The following is a 9,759-nucleotide window of genomic DNA, read 5'->3' as shown; positions in this document are numbered from 1 at the left end:
CGGGGCCCGAGCCAGCGCAGGGCTGCAGTGCCCGGGGTCCCCCGGCTGCGCCATGCCCGTCGGGCCACCGGGGAGTGTCATGTCCCGGGCAGAGCAACAGAAGCCGAGCCCACCAGCCCGCGGCGCCGCGGGGACTGGGGAAGCTGGGCGCCCACAGCTCCGGTCGCCCCGGAGGGCGGGGCTTAGTGGGGGCGGGGCCATTCCTGAAGGAGTCCCACCCCCTGTCCCCTCCTTTCACTTTCAGAGAAAACCTCAGACTGGACGGGGCGTGACTCCTCGAAGGGTGGGGGGCGGGCAGATTAGGGCCCACCTCCTCCCGGCACGCAGGGAAACCCCGCGGGGAACCGCGAGGGAGGGGTCTAGCAGGAGACACGAAACCTGGGGCCCAGCCCTCAGGAGCTTCCGTGGGGAAGAGACCCACTTCCCTGCGACTCAGTCTCTGCCTCCGAGCATTGGCTGAGATTACCTGGAGGCCTGCCCAGTCCTTGGCACTGCGTCCTAGGCTTCCGAGCTGGAAGCGATTCCGGGGGTTCTCGGGGTGCAGCTGGTTCCTGCGCAGACCCTCAGCTCAGGGCCACGTGCCTTTACCTCCACAGTGGAGGAGAGGCGGAGCGGAGGAGGAGGAGGAGGAGCCTAGACCTTCCTGGGGCCACCTATTCCCTCTTTGGCCTTTCCTCTTGCTTTCCTTGGCTATCTCTGGCACAGATTGCTCCCACTCTCCGCTGTCTCTAGTGCTTTTCTAGGCTCTGACACTACCTCGCCGCCTTCCCTTTTCTACCCAAGGTTCTCTGCCACCGACTCCCTTAAAGCGCTCCCACCCTCTGGGCGTCGGCAGCAAAGCAAGGGACTCTGCCCTGGAAAAGGAGCTGGGCTACCTGAGCCAAGGTTTCTCTTAGCTAGGTTTCTCCTCCCTTCGGCATAGAACAAGGTCAGGAGGCGGAAACCTGACTTCCCCAGATACCAAGAGCCTCGCCGAGGCCTGAGAGCACTGGCCCATGCCAGTGGAGATCCTGGCAGGCTCGTGGAGGGAAGGATGCGCGCTCCCCCTGAACGCTCCTTAAATCCACATCTCCTAAATATATATGGGTACAGTACTTGCCCCAGGAACCCAGGCCTGGGTGTTAAACGACCAGATTCTTGTCCCAGATCTCCCATTAATTGTGTCTCGCTGGAGGTAAATCACTTAGCTTAGAGTTTCCTCATGTATCGAATAAATTGTACTACAAATATGCAGCTTCGACTTCACATAGTCCTTGCAAGATAAACTAAGCTAACATGAAGATCTCTGAGAAGAGTCTTGCAAATGGAAAGGGATGCTTAGAATAGCAAACTGAGGCAAGTTAAGTGACTTCCCCAGGGCCACATACCCCAAATGAAAGGGTTAAGGACTTTGAAAGCGTCCTATCTTTTCTTGTGTATACTACAACCAAGTTGGGCTGATTCTAATAAGAGGAAATTCAACAGGGATCCATATAAAGACCTGGACAAAGTCTCTTAACCTCTTAGTGGTCTAGGAAACTCCCTAAGACTGGAAGTTGCAGAGAAGATGCCAGTCTGCACTGGTATAGAGTTAATTTCCTCACAGGGCATTTCCCAATCCCAGTGAAATCCCAGATCCAATATCTAAACCTATATCTATATATGAACAATTATCTAAAATCTATCCCCTAATACAACTGCAGTTTAGGTTTATTAAGGGTGAAGACCACACATTTTACCTTATCTTCTCCTCCCCCTTCCACAGGATCTCTAAATATGTAATGAATAACTGGTTGTGCAAGTGGAGAGAATGAAAAGAAATAAAAGGGTACAAAGGGACACAGCTTCTGTAGATACTGATAAAGGTAAAAAGAGAAAAGTTCCCTCATTTTATCAGCTTTATAGAGAGACCATAAAACCATAGTGAACAATGAATTCTTGAAGAGTGAGAGGAAGGAGAAGGGAAAGAAAGAAATAGACATTGGTAGGAAGTGAAAGCAAGGGAAAGGATGTTGAGGGGGGAATGGATGAAAGTAAGGAGAGGAAGAGAAAGAAAGCAGGATAGAAAGAAAGAAGAAAAAGAAATGTTGACCTTTGACTCCATCTTTGAAAAACAAGGTAATTATGGGCAGCAGTAGTTGAATTTTGAACATGTAAGGGATTACATATTATAGAAGTATGTTAAAGCTACCTTTTAATTATTATAAAGATTTTGTGGCATAATGGAAGCCTAGAGATATTTGTGTTTTGAGCTCCCTTCCTAGTTCAGCTAAAAGAAGCCTAGGTTTCACCCCTGGCCCACAAAGCACATGCTACCCCTTAATTCAGGCAAGCAGATGAATCAAGAAATCATCTCCTACTCAACAGGGACCAGAGTTGGCAAAACCTGACAAAGAACCTGGAAGAGCCTATATTGGTAGATGAGAGGACAGGAGGTATAGGCAGAAAGCTTACTTGCAGGAGAAAGTGAAAAAACAAAATAAAACAGGAGTCTCTCTCTTATTGTCTCTGGGGAATTACCTAACAGGTTTGGCCATCAGAGTCCCAAATTTAATCATTGAGGGAGCAAGGAAAAAGCCTTTCACCCTGACACCATCCAACCCAAGCTTCCCAATTTAGAGATAAAGAAACGTAGGTTCAGAGAAATTAAATATCTTGTTATGTTATTTAATCAATGGCTTTGATGGGGGAGGAGGACTGAGAAAGGTTGTGACTTATCTCAGGTCACATAACTAGGAAGAATCAGAGGAAAGATTCAAATTCTTGAATTCTGACTCCAAGTAGACCATTCTATCACATGTGTGCTCTAGCTACTTCAACAATAACTTTCTCAAATAAATATTGAATTTCCTGAGACTAGCAGGGGAATTGGACTAGATAATCCAGTCCTCCTGATTACCAGTCCAGTATTTTTGCTACTAATTTTGTAGCAGTTTAGTCCTCCATTAAAGGAACTGACATGAATTAGCAATTTCCTTCTGAGTTTGAGTTCCCAGTTCTAACCTCAGTTCTCCCACTGAATAACCAGGCAGCTTTTGGATACTCTCTCAAACCTTGGGGGTCGAGAATAGGAGAGATTATGAAAAAGAGTCTAGAACAGAGTGAACCATTCTTCTAGTCAACAGTCAGAGGTAGGAACTAAGCCCTCAAGAAGAGAGGATGAAGTAAAACTTGTGTTTTCCCTCCCCTTCCTTGACATCTTAAACATCTGGCTTAGGAAAAGGGAAGGAAGCAGGAGGGTAGCGTACAGAACATAACATGGGTAGAATCTGATACCCCAAAATGCTTGTCAGAGAGTTCCTACTATCCCTAAGCTACTGACTGGTTCTTTGACCTTTCCAGACAAAGGAAAAAATTATTAGTTCAATCCTTGGGCTCCGATCTCTGACAAGCAAATATTTGGGTGAGGGTAAACATTGAGAAGAAAGTATTTTTCTTCCTCGTGGAGGTGGGCATAGTGGGTCACTCCATACTTCAGGGAAATGGATGCTTTCTCCTTGGAAGACCTCTGACCTGAGATATATGATTATAATGGAATACTATTGTACTATAAGGAATGTTGAATAGAGGATTTCAGAAAAAAAATGGAAAGACTTAGGTGAAGTGATACAGAATGAAATGAGAAGAACCAGGAGAGGTTAGTAAAAAAAACGGATGTAATTTTTATCCCCTCCAAATTTATGGGCCCTTTGAATTCTAACCACAGACCAGTGATGCTGAACCTATGGCACTGGTGCCAAAGATGACTTGCAGAGCACTCTCTGTGGGCATGAGGGCCACCCTTCCCCTAAACCTGCCCCCCTCCCCTGAGTTCTTTACTAGAAAGGCAGAGAGACTCAGGCAGAGCTGCTCCCTTCCTCCTCTCCACTATGCCCAGCAGCCCGATGGGGTAAGGGTGGGGTGAGGCATTTGAGTTCTGGTGGAGTGGGGCATGGCACAGCATTTTGTCTAGGGGATGGGGCCCGGCACTCCATCTCTAAAAGGCTCACTATCACTGCTATAGATCAACTTGGCAGCTAAGAATTCCTGTTCTAGACTCACATTTCCAACTTCCTATACAGACATTCACCTTTTTGTCTCACCATAGCTCAAGCTAAACAAATCTAAACCTAAATGAATATTTCTACCTGAAACCTGACTGCCCTATCCATTTTGCTTGCACTGTAACCTTAGGGTCATCTTTGTCTCCTCATTTTCATCCATCCCACAATATCTCTTAAACTTCTTACCACCCTCCTTCAAGCCCTTATCAACTGTTACCCATTCAGCTGTTGCAGTAGTCTCGTAATGGATCTCTCCACCCTCAGCCTTTCCCCTCTGATCTATTTTATCATCCATCACTAGATTAATTTCTTTAAGGTTTCTTTGATCTGACTGAATTTGATCCATTGCTCAGAAACTTTTGCTTATTCCTCAGTTCACTACAGAATAAGGTCTAAACTCCTCAACTTGGCATTTAAGGGCCTCATAAATGTTTGTTGAATGATTAAATTGGTCCTTAGAGTAGAGGATGAGAGGCTGCAAGTGGGAATGGAGTTCAGTCCCTAAGCCCTTTCTGAAGTTTACTTCTATTGCAGATGGGGGGCAGGTACAGTTAGAGGAAGGAAGGAAAGAAACAAGCCTCTGTTAAGTACTATGTGTCAAGCACTTTAAAAGAATTATCTCATTTGATTTTCACAGGAGCCCTGTGAAGTAGTAGTTGCTATCATTATCCACATCTTACAAGGAAACTGAGATACAGGGTCACAGAGCTAGTAAGTATCTGAGACTAGACTAGAAATTCGGGTCCTTTTGACTATAGCCCCAAAGCTCTATTGATTTTGCCACCTAGCCCCTAATTTGTAGGAATGAGGGAGAAGGGGCAAATTATACACCTTTGTGGGCAACCGAAGAGCTGAATAGAAGAAAGAGTTGAAAGCCACCAGAAGGCAGGTATAGCCCAATACAGCTGGAACCCAAGCTCTGACTGGGCCTTACAGTTATTTTTGGTTTTTCCCAGCCCTGGATCAAACATGCCTTTTATAGTCTGAGTTAGGTGTGGGATCCTACTTGGGGATTAGAGAGGAGCATAACTGATTATTCAGAAAGATGATGTGAGGGAGAGAAGGAAGGATGCTGGGAGGAAACCTTTTGCTCCTGGAAGAGGACATGGAAAAGCCCTCTTGTAAATGGAGGGCTTTTAAGATAGAATTAAACTTTCCTCTATATAAATATGTAGCAAAGGGTTTGCTTGAATGGTGCCAGATCTTGACCTTTTCCTATCATTGACGCAGCATGTCCCATGTGATAGGAATCTGTGACAATCCATTTATCAGCAAATGTGTCTGCTTTGTTGGCTCTCAGTGAACACTTCTGGTAGTTTGGCTGGTAACTCCTTGACACTATTTAGTCTAGATCCAAAACCTAAGTATGTCTGCATGATCAAACCAGGCCCCCTCTTTGCTCAGGTAATCTAGTACATCTCTACAAGGAGACAAGAAACTTGGCTTGGAAACAGGCATGAAGAAGCTGGCTTAGAGATAAAGAACTTGAGTGAGTTTGTGGACCTACAGAATAGGAATCTGGATCTCTTGCCTGAGGTTCTTAATGTGGGATCTGTGAATTGAAAAAATATATATTATATTATATAGCTAGGTAAGTGTATTTCAATAACATTGGTTTTCCTTGTAAACCTATATATTTTATCTTATGCATTTAAACGCATCCTGAGAAGAAGGCTTCACCTGTCTGCCATAGGAGTCCATGACAGACAAAAGATTAAGAACCCCTGCTTTAGTCTCAGAGTATGTCCTCTCCTTGGCTTAAATGTCTCTTCAGGCTCTGGCACTCAAACCCATTTTTCTCTTATTCTGGACTACTTTAACCTTTCCAAACTCAAACAAAAACCATGGGTTTTCCAGAGACCTCCATAAAGAATGAGAAGAAACCATAGAGGAGAGCACACGGAGGCTTCCGTAATTCAGGGAGACTTGGTTCTCTGAAAATAGTATTCCTGAGGGCCCTAAGTCACCCTCACCTACGACGAAAAAAAATGTATCACTGCTCCTGTAGATGAAGAATAAAGAGCATTTGCTCTCATGACACTTTAAAAAAAAATTCCGCCCCCTCCTCCCCTCAACCTTCTCAGGTGCAAGTTTCCCAGAAACCCCAAGGAGCAGGGAGCTGGAAAGACCCGTCGGCAAAATCTGTCATCTTAGCGGAAGTTCAGGTGAAAAAGTGCCAAAGGAACAGGACGTTCAGACATAACTGGTAACCCAAAAGCAAGGGTCTGGGAAGGAAGGAACGAAGGAAGGAAGGAATGAAGCAACGAACCCAGAAGAAGGCTGGCAGAAACCCTCTGCTCCTCCTAGGGGCCATTCCTGTAACAGGAGGTGAATAAACTCTCCTGCGTCTGTGTAACAAAGAAGGTTATAACTTGGGCTCAGGAAAGGTATGTGTGGTTTGTCATCCAGTGCCTGGGTGGCATAGCTGTAAGACTCCTCCCTCCCCCCATTCCCCACCGCCCAGCCTATTTACAAGCCAATGCAATTTGACTGAGTTACTCACTGCCTGAGTCACAGAGAAACGTTTTCCCAGTGTGAGGGGGCAGCTCCAGCCTCTTCAGGATCCGAAGCCCAGATGGGATCCCACTTTATACTCAGATGGGCTTTATGTTACAGTAACAGTGGCCTCCTCGACGCTCCCCCATCAACCACACTCCACTTCCCAACTCCTTGGCTTTCCGCAAGGAAGAATGTCCTCCCTCGCTTCCCACCTCTCTGCTTTTTGTTTCTTTGAATCCCGAGTTCCCTTCATGGCCCGTTGAGGGGCGAATTCTGCCTCCCACAATAGGTCATTCTCGATCTCCCAGTTTTTAGGGCTTTTTCTTTTTCTTTATTTCGTACTTCTCGCTTATATCTGTGTACTTATGGTTTTAGACTCAGGTAAATGTAAGCTCCTTGAGGGTAAGAGTTGGTTTTATTTTGCCCCTGTATCTCGACCCCCCACTCCCACCCACCCCCCAGCACAGCGCTTGGCACTGGAGTAACTCAACAAAAGCTTATTGGGTAGAAATGAATCGAACTGGGGTCAGCCAACCTCCAGCTCCCATCCAGGGCAGGCTGGTGATCAGGGGTTCAGCGGATGGTACCCAAAAAGAGTGAAATCTAGGAAGTAGAGACTGTAGAGGCCACTCAGCTGCTCGGGGCTGAGCTGCTGGAGGTAGTGGCGGGTGAGCTGGGGGCCCGTGCGACTCTCGCTCTGGTACACCTTGCTGGAGGGGAAGAGTCCCGGGCCCCGGATTCCCAGGAAGCTGAGCGCGTGCGCCGCCTCCAAGCTTAGGCTCTCGTGGCGGATGAGCACGGTGTAGCGCACGCGGCACGGAGAGCATAGTAGCTCAATAGGCTTCCAGTGCACGTCCAACGTGGCCGGCGATTGCCTCAGAACGAAAGTCACGAACTCGGCGAAGGTGAGGTTGCGCTGGTTCTGCTGGGCCCGGGACGCACTGGACCCGCGGATAGCGGTGCGCATGCTGGCGGCCAGGTGCAAGTAGTAGGGCTCCGAGTGCAGGAATTTGTCTCGGTAGGCAGAGACGAGGCGCTCCAGCGGGTGCCGAGTGACCAGCACAGGGGTATAGTGGTTCAGCACGAGGTCGCAGTCGCGGCGCTGGAAGGAGCTGAGGCGCTGTAGGAGGCGCGTGCGGTGCAGCTTGTCCGACTGCACCTCGGCCGGATCCCAGCGGCTCAGGTTGAGGGAGAGCAGCAGCAGCACCCTCCTCCAGTTGGAACAACCCGCCTTAGGCACCTCACAGAACAGCAAGCGGTGGTTGGGCTCCACTAGCAGCTGCCGCGCTACTGGCTTGGGCAAGGGGAGGCTGCTGGCCTGCCAGAGCCCGTGCCTCTTGCAGGCGGCACTCAGCTGCGCCTGGCGGAGCCGCTGCGTGCGCTGCCAGGCTCCCGAGGTGTCTGTGCAGATACGGAAAGATGGGATAGCATCAGGGGTCGCCGTGGAGAGAGCCCACCTGGAGGTAGGAGTTCGAATTCTACCCCAGGCACTCAGTTGGGTGACCCGCGCAAGTCATTTAAACCTCTCTGTGCTTTAGTTTCCCCATCTGTGAAATGAGGAGAATAATCCCACCTATAGGTGCCAGAGGAATAGATGTAAAGCGTTTTGCAAGCTTGAAAGCCCTATGTAAACGCTAGCAATTAGGATGGTGCCTGGTTACTCCACAATCCTCTGCTTTTACAGAAGAGAAAAGTCAGAAATCAAATACAGCTCTGGCCTTTCAGGGAGTTCGCATTTTAGCAATCTTGCTGGAGAAGCATCAGGTTGCAAGGGCCAGCCCCAAAGTTTGAAGGTCTGGGTTCAAATCCCTTTTTTCCCCTATATCGTTTGAGCGATCCTGGTCAAGTCACCTGATTAACCTCTCTTGGCGACCTCAAGCAATTATACATTTAGTCTTAGAAAATCAGTTAGTTAGTAGAAGGGGTTTCCTTACAAGGAGCTCTACAACTGGCCATTCTCACCCTTCCCCACCATCAAAAAAAGAAAGAACCGTGGCAATATGGCTCATTAAGCCCTCCTTTCCTACCATTGCACCTTTGCCTGGGAGGCTTACCAGTTTTAGGGAGATCCAGCTGGCTGTAATAGATCCAGAGCAATAGGAGACACAGGCCCAAAAGAAAGAAAAGTTTGTATGACAGTTGGCCCATTCAAGCTGAAGCCTGGGAACCTACAGGAAGGAATTGAGAGGATGAGAGGTGGAGTCAGCTCCATGCATTCCCCTTCCCTCCCTACTCTGGCCAGGGCTGCAGGGATTCCAGGGCCTCTGCCCTGGTCTCCTTCTTCCCTCCCCACAGTCTCCACCCCAGAGTTTCTGCCAATCAATTCAGGCTGATGTTCAGGGGCTTGTTTCTTTGGGGAGTCTTATCTAGTCCAATTTCCTTCCTTTTAGAGATAAGAAAATTGAGAGTCAGAAAAGATGTACCAGAGGTCATACAGGTAACAAGGATCTGAGATTTGAACCCAAATCTTTATGATTCCAAATCCACCTTGGCCCAGATGCCTACAAGAGGCACTACTGGAACTACTAGGCCTTGAGCTTCCTTTCCTTGCCTTTCTCCCCCTGAGGGCTAGAGCTGGAGCTGCCCATTGATTCAGAATAGATATAGTTCATAACTTTCTTTTCCCGCTCCTTCCTACACCTCCCATCCCCAACTACAGCTAAATTAAGCTGCTCAGATCAGAGGCTATCTAATCTACTTTTTACAATGATGACAGCAATAAAATGGCTCAGTATTTGCTGTGCATGTGATATGATGGACTGGAGAAGGATATTCTAATTAGTGCTAATAACTAGTGTTTATATAGCTCTTCTCAAACATCTCATTTTGTCCTCACAACAACCCTGGGAGGTAAAAACTATTGTTAACCCCACTTTACAAATGAGGAATTTGAGGCAAACTTGACCAGGGTCACACAGCTACCCAGGAACACTAATTAATAGTTTTATTATTCTGCAGGATCACATCTTTATGGGGGGGGTGGGGAGAAGGAAAGTAGGTATAGAGTCTTTAGGCCATGGGATTTGGGAGAGGATTAGCAAAGGACAACCTCCACAAACTGCCAAGACTCTCTCTCTCTCTTTCTCCCTCTCCTCTCTTCTCTCTCTCTTTCTCTCTTCCTCTCCTCTACTCTTCTCTCACTCCTTCCTTCCCTCTCTCTTTCCCCCCCTCCTCTTTCTCCCACTCCTCTCTTCTCTCTTTCTTTCTTTCCCTCTCCTCTCTTCTCTCTCTTTCTCTC

The 9,759-nt window shown here is 47.7% G+C and overlaps 1 protein-coding gene across 1 annotated transcript; it reads right to left on the bottom strand.

Moving 5' to 3' along the window:
* Positions 1–7,086: 7,086 nt before the first annotated feature.
* LOC123255629 (carbohydrate sulfotransferase 8-like) lies at positions 7,087–7,922 on the bottom strand (the record flags this gene model as incomplete). The annotated part of the gene is made up of 1 exon (XM_044684387.1): positions 7,087–7,922. A coding segment is annotated over one exon (836 nt), but the record flags the coding sequence as incomplete, so codon positions are not given.
* Between the last annotated feature and the right edge of the window lie 1,837 nt (positions 7,923–9,759).

This window comes from Gracilinanus agilis, unplaced genomic scaffold, assembly GCF_016433145.1.
Source record: "Gracilinanus agilis isolate LMUSP501 unplaced genomic scaffold, AgileGrace unplaced_scaffold49506, whole genome shotgun sequence".
Classification (NCBI taxonomy): domain Eukaryota; kingdom Metazoa; phylum Chordata; class Mammalia; order Didelphimorphia; family Didelphidae; genus Gracilinanus; species Gracilinanus agilis.
Note: the sequence above shows the minus strand (reverse complement) of the source record. Positions and strands in the feature narration are given on the sequence as shown.